At 37.0% G+C, this 19,274-nt stretch overlaps 1 protein-coding gene across 2 annotated transcripts; it reads left to right on the forward strand.

The window, feature by feature from the left end:
- The first annotated feature begins 450 nt into the window (after positions 1–450).
- LOC123564163 (uncharacterized) lies at positions 451–18,077 on the forward strand. 2 transcript variants are annotated; one of them, XM_045357530.2, is made up of 5 exons: positions 451–748; positions 10,170–10,275; positions 11,586–11,707; positions 13,807–13,853; positions 14,028–18,077. In XM_045357530.2, exons 1-5 carry the CDS (start codon positions 697–699, stop codon positions 14,535–14,537), a joined length of 837 nt encoding a protein of 278 aa, XP_045213465.2. In that variant the 5' UTR covers positions 451–696; the 3' UTR covers positions 14,538–18,077. The 2 variants fall into 2 exon arrangements, with proteins under 2 accessions (XP_045213465.2, XP_045213464.2); XM_045357529.2 differs by having other exon boundaries at positions 461–748; positions 11,586–11,794.
- Positions 18,078–19,274: the final 1,197 nt, after the last annotated feature.

Below are 19,274 nucleotides of genomic sequence, written 5' to 3' on the forward strand. Positions count from 1 at the left end.
TATCTACTTATCAGTCTGACAATATTCTAGTAAGAAAAGTAACATACACACATAGAAAGTTGGAAGCTTTAGGAAGTAATGAAGTTATTCGGGTAATGCGAAAAACGTTGAAAAATACTTTTTCTCTTAAAGTGCCTGAATTACCCCAAATTACACTATATTGAACTAGAGTTGCGGTCATAAAAGATACTAGACAAAGTCATGTTCACATGACAAGGATAAAAATATAAAGTATCCCATGGATCAAAGAATCTTACTCGTGTTGACTAAAAATGGTTGAACGGTGGACCTTAGTTAAACCTGTGAACAGTTCCGTACAGTCGTTACGTTGAACTTCATAGACACACTAAAATGCCTCCGTTAAGATATAATTTCCTCATAGCCATCTGCCTTTAAAGCAATCATAGTTCAAATTAATTTGCTCACTTCCCGGTACGATTCGTGTATATTTATATATTTATAGTATAAACTAAAACAAGTTCTCTCCGCTTCAGCGATTTGTAAACGAACGTTTTTTCCAATCTACTGACAGTTTAGTTGTCGTCTTTCGCCTTTCGTAGGATTTTAATGCATAATCTTGTTCACAAATGAAATGCATATGATAGGTAGGATCGAGTTTCGGGAACTTTAGATAAATCATTTGTCTGGTGTTACAGGAACACACCTTAATAAAATATTCATAACAGAACACTCAAAATGACTGCAAAAATAGTTTTATTCTGTGTGCTCTTATTGGAATCGATAACGGGTATGTATAATTTCTTTTTGTAGAGCGATTTATAAGTTTACATGTTTAACCAGTTTTATTTCAATTACTTTGCAAATACATGAGAGAAAAAAACATTCACAAATATATAATCACGCACTTAAATGAGGACAACAACGTACGCAGAGATCTGAAGAGAGTTAAATAATTGTTAATTAAACACGAATATATGATTCATTTGCGTTTTACTTTAACCGGATCTTTTTGTCCTGGTCATTGTTACGCTAAGGATCTTTATTTAATGAAAAGGCGTGGCACTGGAATACTATTAGTCAGCGCAAGGAACGCTCAATGAGATCTGTAAAGACAGAATATTGACACGGTCCTGATCATATAGCAGCTTGAATGAAAAGGCAAAACAAATGTTTTAAGGCTGGAGGTTAGCAGATATGTAAATGTAAATGAGAATATTAAAGACGTATTGATAAAATAACTTGTTTACAAAGATCTTCTGCCGCCACCCCAGCTTTTCAAGTTTCAGATGCGCATTCAACCAGATATAAAATTTTCATTCAGTCGCCCCCAATTCATGACAAATCAATTTACATGTGATAAATCGTCGATATATAATGTTTGAAACACAACACTTTCTTCCTGTCTGGAATTTATGACCAGTAATTGTTTCACCAATATACTGTCCCAGCAAAAACATTATGGTTCAGTATATGTATTGATGTTTGTCCAGTTTATCCTCATTTCATATCGGAATACTTAAATCTTGAATACTATATAAATTTCCTTATTTAATCTAGAAGACTACCTTGTATATACAATATGTGCGTTTTATTCTTTAGTTAAGTATTAAGTGTGGTTTTACAACATCTGGTGCTAAGTGTAGTTTCGTCGCAATATCATATGATAGATTTTTCTCCGAGAGGACGCCAGGCTTCAGTGATGTAATACAAAATATAACTTGATCTCCCTTCTTATATATATGCAAAGTGAAACACAAATCCTTATTTGAAATGCAGAAACCTCGGTAAAACTAGCAAATATTACCTTTTCTTATACATGTAGTAACAAGGATCATATAGATCGTAAAGGGATGTAGACCCATATTAAAGACCCCTGTTCAAGAATGTAGGGTTCATCTGTTGTACGAATTACAAATCAGTGAGTTCTCTGTTCAAGAATGCAGAGATCAACTGTTTTAAGGATTACACAGTCAGCGAGATTACAGTAGACCACTGTTCAAGAATGTAGATTTCACTATTTTAAGGATTACATTGTCAGCGAGTTCATTGCAGACCTCTGTTCACTGATGATAATGCAGAGCTCACATTTTTAAGGAGTAAGCAGTAAGCGAGTTCGATGCAGGCCTCTGTTAAAAAATTCAGAGTTAACAGGTTAGGAATTACGTAGTAAGCGAGTCGTCGCTGTAGACCTCTGTTCAATGCAGAGTTCACATTTTTAGAGATTACACAGTAAGCGAGTCGTCGCTGTAGATCTCTGTTCAATGCAGAGTTCACATTTTTAGAGATTACACAGTAAGCGAGTCGTTGCTGTAGATCTCTGTTCAGTGCAGAGTTCACATTTTTAGAGATTACACCGTAAGCGAGTCGTCGCTGTAGATCTCTGTTCAGTGCAGAGTTCACATTTTTAGAGATTACACAGTAAGCGAGTCGTCGCTGTAGACCTCTGTTCAATGCAGAGTTCACATTTTTAGAGATTACACAGTAAGCGAGTCGTCGCTGTAGACCTCTGTTCAATGCAGAGTTCACATTTTTAGAGATTACACAGTAAGCGAGTCGTTGCTGTAGATCTCTGTTCAGTGCAGAGTTCACATTTTTAGAGATTACACCGTAAGCGAGTCGTCGCTGTAGACCTCTGTTCAGTGCAGAGTTCACATTTTTAGAGATTACACCGTAAGCGAGTCGTTGCTGTAGACCTCTGTTCAGTGCAGAGTTCACATTTTTAGAGATTACACCGTAAGCGAGTCGTCGCTGCAGACCTCTGTTCAGTGCAGAGTTCACATTTTTAGAGATTACACAGTAAGCGAGTCGTCGCTGCAGACCTCTGTTCAGTGCAGAGTTCACATTTTTAGAGATTACACAGTAAGCGAGTCGTCGCTGAGACCTCTGTTCAGTGCAGAGTTCACATTTTAGAGATTACACAGTAAGCGAGTCGTCGCTGCAGACCTCTGTTCAGTGCAGAGTTCACTTTTTTAGAGATTACACAGTAAGCGAGTCGTCGCTGCAGACCTCTGTTCAGTGCAGAGTTCACATTTTAAGAGATTACACAGTAAGCGAGTCGTCGCTGCAGACCTCTGTTCAGTGCAGAGTTCACATTTTAAGAGATTACACAGTAAGCGAGTCGTCGCTGCAGACCTCTGTTCAGTGCAGAGTTCACATTTTTAGAGATTACACCGTAAGCGAGTCGTCGCTGCAGACCTCTGTTCAATGCAGAGTTCACATTTTTAGAGATTACACAGTAAGCGAGTCGTCGCTGCAGACCTCTGTTCAATGCAGAGTTCACATTTTTAGAGATTACACAGTAAGCGAGTCGTCGCTGCAGACCTCTGTTCAATGCAGAGTTCACATTTTTAGAGATTACACAGTAAGCGAGTCGTCGCTGCAGATCTCTGTTCAAAAATGCAGAGTTCGTATTTTTTAACAATTACGCAGTAAGCAAATCACTACAGACCTCTGTTCAGGAGTGCAGAGTTCGTTTTTTTTTTTAAATAACGTTGTAAGCGAGTTCAATGCAGACCTCTGTTCAAGAATGCAGATTTTATATTTCTAAGGATTACACAATCATCGAGTTCCCTATGGTTAACCATAGCACTATCACACCTGCCAAGGAATATATGTATAATCTCTATCAAGAATACAGCAGAAATCACCTCTACTTAGGAAAACATGTATCACTGATTTCAATGCAATGTCAACTCTGTTGAAACAACATTGAAAATATAAAGATGTTTTAAAATAACAACAAAGATCAAATCTGTTAACAGTTTCATTAGATGTAGCATTCCTAACTTCCTTTCCAAGTAAGCATGAATTTACAACCACCATTATGAATTGCATTGCTCGAACCTAGTATGAATTGCACTGACAATGCGTTGATTGCCTCCAATAAGGATAGTATTGACATGGACTTCGTCGCTTCCAAAAATGATTGCATTGTTACAAAAAGGATTGCATTGTTACAAGAAGGATTGCACTGACAACGTCAGTTAAAAGATTATACTGACATTGCATTGATCGCCTCCAATTCAGATTGTATTGACAATCTCTCCTGTACGGATTGCGTTGATCGCCTTTAAGGTAGACTGTCAAACTTACACTAAAGATTGCATTTATTGCCTCTAGTACGGGTGGCATTGACTACCTCTAGATATGACGACCTCCTCGATAACCTCGTGGATTGTATTAAACGTATCAAATTAGATCCCATTAACCTTGACCTGACCATCCATATGAAAACGCTTAAATTAGAATTGTTTTGATCAATCATCGACCACTTCATGTTGAAACATAGATAGCATTATTGCATTGACCAGCTCGAGTATCACATATCGGCAGACCCTACCATAAACTTTCGGTTATGACTTGCATTAGTCACTTCCATTTAGAAATGCGTTGCTCTCAAATATTCGTCCTTGTTATTATTATTATCACCGGTCGGGATTGCATAGACAGCTCTGTTACGGTTAAACTTGGTCACCACCAATCAGGATTGTAGAGATCACTCTGATACGGCTTACATTGGTCACTGCCAATCCAAAATTGCATAGATCACTCAGATATGACTTACATTGGCCCTACCAATCCAAAATTACATAGATCATACAGATAAGGCTTACATTGGTCACTACAAGTCCGAAATTACATAGATCACACAGATAAGCCTTACATTGGTCACTACCAGTCCAAAATTACATAGATCACATAGATAAGCCCTACATTGGTCACTACCAATCCAAATTACATAGATCACACAGATAAAATATCAATCCAAAATTGCATTGATCATACAGGTAAGGCTTACATTGGTCACTACCAATCCAAAATTACATAGATCACACAGATAAGGCTTACATTGGTCACTACCAGTCCAAAATTACATAGATCACACAGATAAGCCTTACATTGGTCTCTACCAATCCAAATTACATAGATCACTCAGATAGGTTTACAACGGTCACCCCAAATCAGGACAGCGTAGAGCACTCTGAAACGGCTTTCCTTAGTTAGCACCCGGGGAATCGGGTTTGCGTTGACCGCGCAGATAAGGCTTCCATTGGTCACCACCAATCCGGATTGCGTGACCACTGTTGTACGGCTTCCATTGGTCGCCACCAGTCCGGATTGCGTGACCACTGTTGCACGGCTTCCATTGGTCACCACCAATCCGGATTGCGTAACCACTGTTGTACGGATTTTGTAGACCACTTTTATACGGCTAACACTGGCTACCGCCAATCCGGATCGCACAAACCACTCGGGTACTACTAACATTGGTAATCAAAATTGTGTAGACATCTTCAAAGTTAGGATTGTAGTAAGGATAGCTTCCAAACAAAACTTTCTGCAAATTTATGAATATATTTAATTTGTCATGAAATTCAATTCATATTTTCACTTCTTCGTTCTCATAATTTAATACCAATTTCAAATTGGTCATACATTTATCCTATCTATACATTAAACGGGCATAACTTAAAGATAGCTAAAACTGATGCAGAAAGTGTTGAGTCCGCCGAGAAAATTCTAGGAAATATCTTTAAAATGAAACTTTGCAAAAATCAATAGCGGACCAAAGCGGGTTGTGCAGCCGTACCCTGAAATCCGAAAAACATACATTTTTGAAAAGCTAAACTCGAGACGCCAGACAAGTTGCTGCTCGTTTCACAAAACTTTACATAAGTAGTAATTGCCAAAGTGCTTGGTACGAAGGAAAGTTTTTTTCTTCGAAATTTTGCAATTTTGAACATTGTGTGAAATATTAATGCTCAAACTAGACTGCACCCTTTAAGGTTTGCTCGCCAAACTTTTCCCGAATCCACCCCATCCTCCCCGAAACCAAAATCCTACAACATGAAGCGCAGATATTGGTGTAAGGAAATACAGCCATCATGGCCTAAGATGCAGAAACCGTGCCCTACTCCACTATCAGACCATTACTACAGACATTATAGCGCTCCCTCCCAAAAATATTTAATGATTCTATTTATGGACCATAATCAACTATATAGGTGAACTAATATATGGGCGGTTGTAAATATGCAATATATACAAAGATGAACGCAATGATAGGGTTACATTAAATACAGTTGAAACGTTTTCAGTCATAGATTGAATGCAATTACCCGAAACCACGCAGAGATTGTGACTGGTTTAACACGTTTGAGAAACTTAAGATTATATTAAGTTTCTATTCAAATGATTGTTCGAGTCACTAGTTTCGGAACAACAGTTTTAATACCTTCTCTCTGACCTTATACGGAACAAATTTAAATTGTGGTCAGTATGTAGATCGCCTGGAATTTCAGAGATATACATTTTATAGCAATACTTTATTTGTTCATATGGTAAATGACTGACTCACGACTTTTTAGCTATTGTGACCGCTTGATGTCCGTCGTCCATCGTCAGTCGTGCGTAGTGCGTCAACAATTTCTAAAAATATCTTCTTGAAAACCACTGGGCAGAATTACACAAAACTTCACAGGAATGATCCTTGGGTGGCCCCCTTTCAAAATTATTCAAAGAATTGAATTCCATGCAGAACTCTGGTTGCCATGGCAACCGATAGGAAAAACTTTAAAAATCTTCTTGTCCAAAACCACAGGGCCTAGGGCTTTGATATCTGGTGTGAAGCATCATCTAGTGGTCCTCTACCAAAATTGTTCAAATTATCCCCCTAGGGTCAAATATGGCCCCGCCTCGGGGGTCACATGGTTTATATAGATTTATATAGGGAAAACTTTGAAAATCTTCTTGTACAAAACCATATGGCCTAGGGCTTTGATATTTGGTATGTAGCATCATCTAGTGGTCCTCTATCAAGATTGTTCAAATTATCCCCCTAGGGTCAAATATGGCCCCGCCCCGGGGGTCACATGGTTTATATAGACTTATATAGGGAAAACTTTGAAAATCGTCTTGTACAAAACCACATCGCTCAGGGCTTTGATAATTGGTATGTAGCATCATCTAGTGGTCTTCTACCAAGATTTTTCAAATTATCCCCCTAGGGTCAAATATGTCCCCGCCCCGGGGGTCCCAAGTTTTACATAGACTTATATAGGAAAATAAAGTTTAAAAATCTTCTTGTCTGAAACCACAACACTTAGACCTTTGATATTTGGTTTGTAGCATTGTCTTATGGTCCTCAACCAAAATTGTTCAAATTGTACAACTTGGTGAAAAGAGTCCCTGCCGTGGGGGATCCAAGTTTTATATAGACTTATATTGGAAAAAGCTTTAAAAATCTTCTTGTCTGAAACCATATGACCTAGGCTTTTGATATTTGGGATGATGCATTGTCTAGTAGTCCTCTACCAAAATTGTTCAAATTATGCCCCTGGGGTTAAAAGAGGCCCCGCCCTGGGGTCACTTAGTTATTATGTGAGTTATATAGGAAAAATACTTAAAAAATCATCTGATCCTATTTCCAAGACTGTTTAATTATAATTACCTGATGACCCCAAGTAATATGATGTCACTTGACTGTGACCTTGACCTACTGACCTACGTTTTTGTTTTTTAAGATACAGCCCTGAAATTTTGATGACATACACAGTTTTGCACACAACTCGTAAAACTGAATTTCATTGACCATGAATGTGACCTACTGACTTTCTTAATATTTTATCATCATTTTGACATTTGAAACATGTAGCTCATATTATTCAGATGAGCGATCCAGGGTCAACTTGACCCTCTTGTTCTATTTTTATAACAATACAAAGTTGAATATTTTAAATACTTTCAGTAAAAGAAAATATAAAGCCCAACCCCGTCAAAATGGGGATTTGGTGGTACAAAAAAAATTCAAACTACTCCGAATACTCAGAAAATAACGAAGCACGCTTTACGGAATATATGAATCAAACATTAGGTAATTATTGTTTGTTTTTTTTTTTTTTATCTCGTTTCGATATATCGTGAAAATTAATTTGATACGAGACCGGCTGCACAAAGCAGGTCTAATGATTCATTTTAAAACAGAAAAAAATTACGTATAATGTGTTTACCTTTTGGTAAACAATTTTTAAGTTGCAGTGGATAGTTAAAAAGGGTTTTAGTGGAATCCTAGCAAATAACCCTGTTCAGTATCTCACCGCTTGCCCCGCCCAAAAGCGCGCACGCACGCGCGCAGGCACGCATACAGGCAAGCACGCACAGACACACACACACAAGCAAAACAAAAAGCCAAGAAGAAAACAATAACAAGAAACGTACAATTTACGTGAAAACCTGTTGTGAATGGGGAGCGATGTAGGACAGAACAGAATTGAACTTTAATATACATTGTCCCCTATGTAAAATTAGCTGTTTTTTTCTACAAATAGTTGTTAACATTATTCAACAAAAAATCCATTGTACAAAGTATCTTAAATTACCGCTTCGCTCAACATGAATGGTGTCTAAACAGAGTTTTTGTTATATTTTGTATTCTCGGAGCAAATACTTTTTAAAGAATATTACAAAAAGCACAATGCAACATGAATGGGTACTGATGCATATACAGTCAACAGGGGTAGTGTAAAACAGCAGAACCGTAGAAACAGTCTAGTGTAAAGGCCATACAGTAGTAAATAAATTTGCTATATGTTCTATATAAAATTAACACTCTTAAGGCTATACAGTAGTAAATAAATTTGCTATATGTTCTATATATAATTAACATTCTTCTGAGAGCAGGCCCATTTAAAAAAAAATACTAGCCTTATGCTCTTAAATGACCTATAAACCACCACAAAACACCAAGAAAAGTAGGGGTCATTATCTTCTAAGAGAGATTTTTTTTTGTCTGACAGGTCAACACTGGAATAGCTTCCAAACTGACAGCTAAAATATGCGTATGAACACATAAGTAATATTATTTGTTTACATTTCTATAAGTACAAAAAAAATATCTCCCTTAAAACACTACCAAAGTGTCAAGTATAGGCTAACAATGAAATAAAAATTGGAACTAGCTTACATAAAACATGAAAATGCCACTTTAACAGGGAAAAAATGAGGATTTTTTTCTTTCCGCCATTTTCTGACTAGCCCGGAAGTGCTGCTTGATTACACATTTAGTACTATTGTACCTAAAACAGCAGAATCGTAGATACATTCTAATGTGTGTAAAACAGCGGAATCGTAGATACAGTCTAGTGTAAAACAATGGAATCGTAGATACAGTCTAACTTGTACTAAAGACCACTACTAGGCTGATCACTACCAAAAAGAATGTAAGCCTCCGCTGGTCTATCACAAATAGTCCAAATATAAATAGTACTAATCTTTTTTCCTTTCCTATTGCATTTTCTCGACAGCAACGTGCTTACTTTTACTCTACCGCGGTTTCAGTATGTATCACTTTGCATTCTATTGAAATCGGCATGTTCCTATCGCATGCTAGGTAAAAATGGCGGCGTAAGAATTTAATGTCTCGAAAAGAGAAATTGAAAGAAGCGAAAAGTAGTAAATTCAGCGGTATGTATATAACGAACTGTAGTTTTCTTATATAAAAGTTAACACCTCCTTTTCTTTTTGTTTTTGTAAAGTAGCGATGTAGTTCTTTATGGGAATATAAGTCTCTGAAAATCTGATATGCTAAAAAATGTCGAAAAACCGTTATGAAGTAAGTGGATTTTATATAAAATAAAGAACAGCTGGATTTAGTGGTGTTCAGCCTACTACAGAACCTGAGCTTAAAGGTCACTGCTTCCTCTTCTTGTTTAGCATTACATCTAAAAACAAAGACTATTTTTTCTTTTCCTAAAAACAGTATTTGGTTGTATGACTGATAAAATAATGTCGACTGTTTTATCCTTAACTTTGATGGAGTTGGTCATGATGGAACCTACAGTAGATACAGGTTTATCTTTTTGCATTAGTTGGTGTTATTTTTATTAATACAGCGCTGTGGATATAGAAAATAATATACATGCTTCATATATTGTTTGTTATCTGTTACATGAACACAGTGTTATGATATCTGTTTCTGACATGTTTGATATCTAACCCAGGAAAGTCGTGTTATGCTATATGTTTCATATTTGTTTGGTTGATATCTATTGCAGAAACGCAGTGTTGTGATACATGTTTCAGATTTGTTTGATATCTGTTACATGAACACAGTGTTCTGATATCTGTTTCTGATATGTTTGATATCCAACACAGGGAAGTAGTGTTATGCTTCATATGTTTTCATATTTTTTGGTTGATATCTATTACAGGAGCCCAGGCCTATTCATACAATGTGGGTGGAATGGTGGCAGCGTCGTTGGCTGCGTTTATATTTCTCATAGCCATAATTCTGTTGATCCTTGTTGCAGTTCAGTGGTGAGTAATCTTATATAAGTGCATTTTTTGCAGAAATATCTGACCGAAAATGTTTAAACTTTTCTGAAACGCGTCCTTTCGTGATTTGGTGATTTCAGTCGCAATTTATCCACTATCTTTATGCAGTTGCTCCAAAAAGAGAACTTAAGTATCACAATTACCATTGAATGAGTCTTCAACAAGGAGTTCTTCTTATAACATTTTCTTTAAGATAAAATTCAAAAAATAAAGGCAGCTTAACGCCTTGCCTACCATAGATATGGCAATAACAGTGTTAGACCTTAGTAAGTTAGGGACCGACCATTTGAACTTCTGGGAGCATGGGGGAGGGGGATTTTACTTGGAGCCAAGAATTTTGCTTTCTGTGGAAGTTAGAATTTTTTAAAACTTGAAGGTCAAATGTTTCAAGTCTTTTTTCAGATTAAACCAAAAATAATTTCTTTTTTTAAAAATATTTTGTTCTGCTTTTGCAATTCAAAAACTAATAATCCAGATAAACACGCACAAATTTGTATTGAGTAAATGTCTTAAGTACATATGCATTCGCTTAAAATGCAAGTTTCTTTGATATTTTTTTAAGAAGAAGCAGTTTGACCCAAATTATAATTCCTAATTTTGAGTACCGTCAAATATTTCAATTAGAAAAATGATTCACAAATTTGCTAAATTGACAAATGAATCATAAGGGACATAACCAGCCAAAATGGATGTTGAGGGTTCGGGGGCATGCTACCCCGAAAACATTTTGAATAGCAAAATACCTCCGTGACTTTTTTTTTATGAATATTTTGAGATATAACCCCACCCCCACTTTGGAACTATTAAATCAATAAATTATACATGTGAAATTCATGTCCCATGATGCCTTGGACTTTGGACCTAATTGGTGCGATTGATAGATAAAGAGAGAAGAAGATATCTAGGAGACAGACTAGCATTTATGTTACATAGAAAATACATACTAAAATTTAGAGAAATTTAACGACTTACATAATTTCAGACGACAATTTGGAAATGAAGATGGCCGCCAAAATAATGATGATAAAAATGTTACCAGTGGATTTTGAGAGACCTTGATTTTGTGTTTAAACTTTAAAAAATAACTTCGTAAGATATAGCAAACAAATCACAAACTCGTATTTTCGGACATATCTCCCCTCTTACGTCTTCTCCCCTCTTACGTCTTGTAGTTCCTATACTGTTTCAAACGCATACCTACCCCTTTATTCTGCTAGCAGGTTATTTTGTCGACTCTGTTGCATAATCTATACAGTAGAAGTCAAGGCATTTAGTTCTGTCTGTTATAACAGGCGAGACTGGTATATGCGACGTCAAGCTAGGCGAGGACGATACAGGATACCAAGAGAAAAATGGCGTCTTTTCAGATACAAAGTTATGAAGTCTACGTCTCGAGAAGAAAGCCCGAGATCTGGTATGGAAATGAACATGCGTATGCACAATATAACAAATATGCCAGGTAGTAGAACTACAACACTAGAGAGACAACAGCCAATAACAGGTACACAGTGCTTGCTTCAACTTAACCCGTAGTCTTCTCCCCCTCCCATCTCACTTCCATACCAATAAGTGACTCGATTATTTTGCTTTCTTTGATTTAAAAAAAAAAAAAAAAACAAATTTATAACCATCTGCTATGTTTCGGTGTGTGTGTCTCCGTACACATTGTTTCACGAAGGATGGCGGGAGCGTCAATAAAAATTGTGATCTATTTCCCTATAATTTCTGTCCCAACTTGCTTAAAAGCCTGTCTACATCACGATATTCCCGCAGATTAAGATAGTCGAAGTGCATTCATTAAATGCTGCATTAACAACATTATTTAGCACGTAACATGCCTTTATTAACTTACCTAGATATATTTAATATTCTTTCATTATTTCATGTTTGCACCAGTACCATTATCCGACACCTTGTACACCATCACTAATTTATCACGCTGCCCAATATATAATGATCCTGTCATAGTCTATATACTGCCTTGACTATTTTCCCAGAAGAGTCGCCTCGACTAGTTACTACCTTTCGTCAGCCATTAAATAGTAGAAGTTGGTTTTTATCAGGATGTCAAATGTATATCAAAGTATTCTAAATTTGTCTAAAAAACTTTAGCATACTTATTAAATCTTAACTCATAAATGTCTCGCTGGCGCTTCTGTGTTTGCATGGTAAAGACAGTGTTTTCGGGAAGGAAAATTACGCTATTTCCCAGTTGCCTGGTTATTAGAGCAGTTGTAAGATAACAAGACTCAATCCGTTAAAAGCTAATCAAATTTTAACATACAACACAAACTGAAAAGAAAATCGTAACATCATGAACATTTTTCTATAACAGTCCATTAACCGTTACTTAAGGGCACAGAGTAAATTGACAGTGTCCTTGAAAAGAAACAAACCGTTTTTCTATCACTTTATCACTACAGTCTTCAGAAACGAAAAGGCAGTCCATCCCGTGAGTTCCTTACTGTGTACTGTTGCCTCTTAGACATTTTGGGTTTCTTCGAACTGAACTATCCGCGCACGAGTTCGGTTATTAATGGGCCAAAAATGCGATATTTCATCGTTCGATATAATTAAACTATCACCCGATTTTACATATTTCTGGTATTAACATGACAGCATTGAGTTGACTTTTTAAAAAAATTGTTTTTGTGTAACCACCAGTAATGCTTTTGTTTTCCTGGAAAAAAAAAACACTTACTCTACTGTTGCATTTTCAAAGTTCTTAAGGTATCCAATCCACAAACAGATAACATTTCGATGTCTGGTGATCCCATGGTTTTTGTAGTTTTGTCTGTGGGACAAGAATTAGTAAATAAGGTGCATATAATAATATGCATGAATCAGTACATTAACTGCGAAATGATAAACCTTAGTAACTGGATTTTTTAGGGTATTATTGAAAACTCTGAAAAAAAAATCTATAACATATTTTTTTCTCATGTAATTTATATTTTCATTTTCAGTAGACAATACACTTTCAAATGATGCCAAAATTATATGAGCTTACCATACATCAATATATGATGTATTTAAATAGCACTGTTATATAGAACTTGTCATTTGTGGATTGGATACCTTATCGAATGCCCTGTTCAGTTCTTTTCAATCGCGCAAAGAAGCTCTGCCAACACCATTTGTAAACACGCACACCTTTTAACCTAGTTAGTATTTATTCACACCCATAAAAAACACTTAGTTTCGTAATATCATAATTTTATAGTAAAGTCAGTAGCTATGCTACTATACATTAAGAAACCTACCGGCGAAATACTTAATATAATGATAAAAACTATATCGTAGATTTTACGTATTTTGGCCTTTTTCGTCTCTGATTGGTTGCTCGTAGGTTCTTGATGAACAGCATTTATATACTGCATTCCCCATTTTGACTTCACTGCAGGGAATGATAAAACAACATTGGACGTCCTCCACATACCACATTTCTGTGCGCAAAATCTAAATTAGAGGGTGCGATACATGTATTACAAAGAATGTATTTTTCTGTTTCAGACGCATGGGTGACACGTCTACCTCCCGTTGACCATTACGAAGAAAAAGTGCGTACACGTTATAATCAAATTTCAACAAACTTATGTTATTATTTTTAACGATCTTTGTAAGGTTTTGTATGAAAGCCAAATGCCTAGTCGTATCCGCGGGTAGTCGCTTACATAATTTATGAATATGTACCTCTATGGTTACGAACAAAATTTCTTTTTTTTTTGTTGTAGAGTAAAACATTGAAGTTCGATCCAGAGGAAGAGAATGTCATAGTTACTGATGTTCTACCAGACACCACACAAAGAACAGTCCAACCGGTCGTCATGACAACAGCAGGACCTACCACTCAAACAGTGACGTATCAGGACTCCTATCAGCCGTATAAAGATGACAGTACGACAGCTACCCACATACGCCAGACGGCACGTGCAAGATCTGAGCGTGTAAGTTACGAACCTTACCACGTTCGTTTGCAAGTGTCTGAAGCGTCCCAGCAACCAGCTCATCATCTGTCGCAGACGACACATCCAGCTCAGCAATATTCACAATCGACACGTCCCGCCCAGCAGCTGTCACAGACGATGCCATCTAGGGGCGATGGAAAAGATATTTTTATACAACCTCACGTTCCGGCTAGCAATACTCCAGATATTCAAGCCGGCGTCGTGGTTTTTGATTCCGACGACGAAGCTGGAAACATTCCGGTAACTCGACAATCCGAAGATGTTGTTTTGTTTTAAGTTCCAAGCTAATATATGATATAAATTGTTTATAGTGCTTACTTTTAAACATATATGACATTTTGCCTGGTTTTAAAGAATTATATATTTTAAAAATCATCAAAATATTCCAAAGATATTTGATATTATTTTCATGTATGCCAAATATGTGCGCTTGTATAGTGTATACGAGAAAGGTACGCATCTGTTGTATTTGAGAATATTATGCAAACGTTAAAGCATCGAGTAAAAAATATACTGTGATTTGCAAAACATTTTATTTCAAGTTTTAATAATTGTTTAGAGCCAAACTTTATCCATGGTTCAATTCCATCATATATCTTTGATATTATTCACTCACTGTGTGTTTGTACTGATATATAGATGAAATTTACTTATTGAAACATTTTTCACCGAGTGGACATCAGATGCAGTATTTTCTCGACTTGCATCAAATATAAAAAGTAAATATGGTGTTCACGGGTGAAAGATATTTTGATCTTTCAAATATTTAGTAATTTTCTACTTACTTTAAAGTAACTGTTATCCATTCTGCAGTTTCGTACCAAATATATTTTACTCTAATAAGTCGATAGTTGAAAAACATATGAGCCGTGCCATCAGAAAACCAACATAGTGGCTTTGCGACCAGCATGGATCCAGACCAGCCTGCGCATCCGCGCAGTCTGGTCAGGATCCATGCTGTTCGCTAACAGTTTCTCTAATTCCAATAGACTTTGAAAGCGAACAGCATGGATCCTGACCAGACTGCGCGGATGCGCAGGCTGGTCTGGATCCATGCTGGTCGCAAAGCCACTATGTTGGTTTTCTCATGGCGCGGCTCATATAGTAAATTCAGTAATTCACTGAAGAAAATGGAATACTGTTTATTTCATGTAAATAAGAACTTGTATACCAGATCTATACTGAGTACATCTAGAAACGCAACACTTGGTCTACAGTCAATATTTTTGTAACATGATAATTAACCAGAAAACTGCACTTTTTCTTCTTCTTCTTCTTCCAGTTAGGTACATAACCGCATAACCGCTCTCTGGCGTATCGTCGTACACTGTTATTTACACGGGTGAAACACGAACGTTCTGTGCTAGTTAAAAACATCTATTTTACAGTGCTGTTAAAAACGGTACGGTCATCTATCGGAGCTGGACTGCCTGCAACCTGGACCTGAAGATGTCTAGGGAGGTGCTGTCGACATCTGCCTGTGGTAGAATTCCAGAGATGTATTCCATTGGGGAAGAAGGAGAACTGGTCTGTCAGTGTTCTGGTGAATGGTAACAGGAACTTCTGGGAATGGCCTCGCAGTGTAGTAGCTGGAGTGAGGTGTGTCTTTGGGATGTCCACTGGCTGATTTACTATGCGGTACATCATGACTGTCCTCGACTGCGCTCGCCTTTCTAGTAGTTGTAGGCCACTGCAGTTTCTGAAGCATCTCTGTCACGCTACTTGATCTGTGGTAGTCACCAGTCACATACCTTACCGATCCACGCTGGACCATTTCAAGTTTGTTTATGTTGTCCTTGGTGTATGGGTCCCAGATAACACTTCCATATTCAACTATTGGACGAACAAATGTCTTGTAGCAAAGGTCTTTTGTTGCTTTCGGGCATTGATAAGTATTTCTAGAGATAAAGGCTCTGGTGTTGTTTGCTTTCTTCACAGAAGAGTTAATATGGTTGTTCCAGCTTAGAGATTTGTGTATGTTGAGTCCAAGATATTTTGCTGAGTCGACTGATTCTAAAGTGTGACCATGGATGTCATATGGCATTTCTATAATGTTTCTTCTGTTTGAGATGTGGATGACCGGGCACTTCTGGGGGTGGAATTCCATCATCCGATCCGATTCCCACTCTTGCAGGTCTAACTGTAGAGACTTGGCATCGTCAGAGGTCTTAATTTCCGGTACAGGATACAGTCGTCTGCAAAAAGACGTGCAGTAGATTGGCTGGATATTGATTTGACTTTTGGTGGGTTTTGGTTTTGGATGATAGTCAGGTTTCTACACGATTTTACAATATTACTACAAAAACTTCAAATATGCATGTACAAGGAAAGTATGGAAAAATCGAGGGGAAAATGTTGCGTTTCTAGATATACTGAGCATATATATACATTTTGTCTGTTGTATATGATTGCATACTGCTCATACCACAACCAGTTTAACTACAAAGACTGTTAGCTAGCTTTAAAACCAACAACGGTACTAACTTCATAACTCGAAGGTTTCAGTTTAACAGACTGTCTAAGCCACGTGAAATGTAAATTTTGATATTTTATCATTTTTGGACACTTTAAATGTGTACATTTATCATGACTACCAAAAGAGAACTTTTTGATGTTACAAAGACCATGATTACATAAAAGAATATCAGGGTGAAGCATAACGTATTTATGTCACTTGCATGTTCGGGGACCCTGTGAACTTTATTGGTATCTGTGTAACGGGACACAAATCTCATACAATAAACGAGTAAAATAGCCGTAATTTTATTATGCTTTCATCTACGCACATTTCTGCGTTTTCTTTAATTCGAGTTCTATGTGTACATGGCAAATTTTGACGCCGCATTAATTTTGTAAATATACCAAAGGCTTGAAAAAATAGTTCCAGTACTTATCCCCGCAATTTAAAAGGGAAACTGGCTTCTCTTTTGGACGCAGTGGTCCAGTGGTAACACTGACTACGAAACCAGGGTCGTGAGGTCGAGCCCCCGCTTCTCCTAATAAAAATTACTAACATTGGGATAAGAGTCAAACGTGTGGGTGCTTTACACCTGGCACACTAAAGAACCTGGGAAGCTTTTGGAACTGAAGCGTCTTCTGTATCTTGCATTATTACATACTCGTTTCTATTCCCCGTAAAGTTACACTGGTACCGGAAACGTCAAATTTTGTCCATACACTGACGCCTGAATTTCATATCGGGTGCGTGACGTAATTCAGTGTGTGTTGTTGCACTATATTGTCTATTTAGTTCAGTAATGTCAATTCTGTTCAGGCTATTGAACATATATATGATATTTACATAATATTTATACATGTAGATGCGTATGTAATAAAAAGGTTATTATCTTTGCATCGGGAAGTATGCACTCGTTCTTCAGCGGAAGAATATTGCGCTCCTAAAGTCGCGCAATATTTCCGCTGAAGAACTCGTGCATATTTCCCGATACAAAGCTAATAACCTATAACTATCCTCCCACTAACAGTCTTCTGGAGGAGCCGCCCATACCGGTGGCGACTATAAATAAACTTTTATACAAACAAACTTCTCTCATACCTTCTTGGCGGTGGAAACCATATGGGGAATAAGGTGTCAAATGTAACTGATATAAGTTGTAGAATTCGCTCCACACTAGACCTAAAATAAATAAGTAAAATTTAACGTCTTTAATTTCCATAACCAAGGTTGTATGATGATAATTTTGCACTTGATTATTATTACATAATTGTTACACATATTATATTTATCTTGTGCTTTACTTTATATCGCATGTTTCTTACTGCCTTTATTCGGCAATAAATACTATTATTATTTTATTAGATTCTTGTTACCTTTATCTGAATCTTTGTAATAGATATATTTTTGTATTTGGTCTCCCCCAAACTGTATAAATTCAGATCACTGAAGTGTGGCTAATTTCCGTTTATTCCATCCTTTCGTTCTAACGAAATAAAGACGTGTTGCAGTCTCGTTCTTCCCTCACCACCACAACGGAAAAACAATATTTTGCTGTTTTTGTTGTTGTCTCTGTATGTCGCCCCCGCCAAAACAACAGAACGAGAAGACATTACGCATTCGGTGCAGAAACAGCGTCAAGCGTCCAAAAATTGATATCTTTTCATTCTGTTGTTGTTGTGGTGGAAAAAAAAACAGAACAGTTATTTTTTGGACATTTTAGAAGACTTAGAAAAACAAATGTATGACTTAAGAATAATGAACACTGAAAAATCTTTACAATAAAATCAATACACCATACTAGTGTTTGCCATCAAGAATAGTACTTTGAATCAAAATTTAATCGGCGGTTAGTTTAACAGCTGGTTAAAGTTTCGAACAACTGGGCCCAGTTTGTCAATGACACATCCATATATGTGCCGCACCACGAGAAAACCAACATAGTGCATATGCGACCAGCATGGATCCAGACCAGCTTGCACATCAGCGCTAACGGTTTTTCTAATTGCAGTAGGCTTTGAAAGCGAACAGCATGGATCCTGTTCAGACTGCGCGGATGCGCAGGCTGGTCTGGATCCATGCTGGTCGCAAAGGCACTATGTTGGTTTTCTCATGGCGCGGCTCATATACTCATATACTCTACGGTATAACAACTTGGACATCTGACTGCATTTCGCTATCACATGAACCATTTAGTGAGCAGTGGTTCCTTTCGGTTCTGTAGCATCACTATGTAAATTGTGAAATCTAGTGCTTACAATTCACAAAGACAATATCAGCAAAAATACCACGTGGAAATGGTTTCGTCCTCCGTGGGTATTATTTAAGTGGTGACGGGAAACAAAATAGAAGTGCGACACATCAATTGATATAAAATATTGGAAAAGCATCGTTATTGATTTTTGTCTGCGATAAAGAGAAATGAGATAGTCTTTAATTAAAACTGACTGGCAACAAAAATGTGTAATAAATCGATCTGCCTACTTTGCGTAGCATCATCAACATGTTTAGAAAACGTTTTCAATTGTATAATATTCTATTTCAATAAAGATAACATC

This window comes from Mercenaria mercenaria, chromosome 2, assembly GCF_021730395.1.
Source record: "Mercenaria mercenaria strain notata chromosome 2, MADL_Memer_1, whole genome shotgun sequence".
NCBI lineage: Eukaryota > Metazoa > Mollusca > Bivalvia > Venerida > Veneridae > Mercenaria > Mercenaria mercenaria.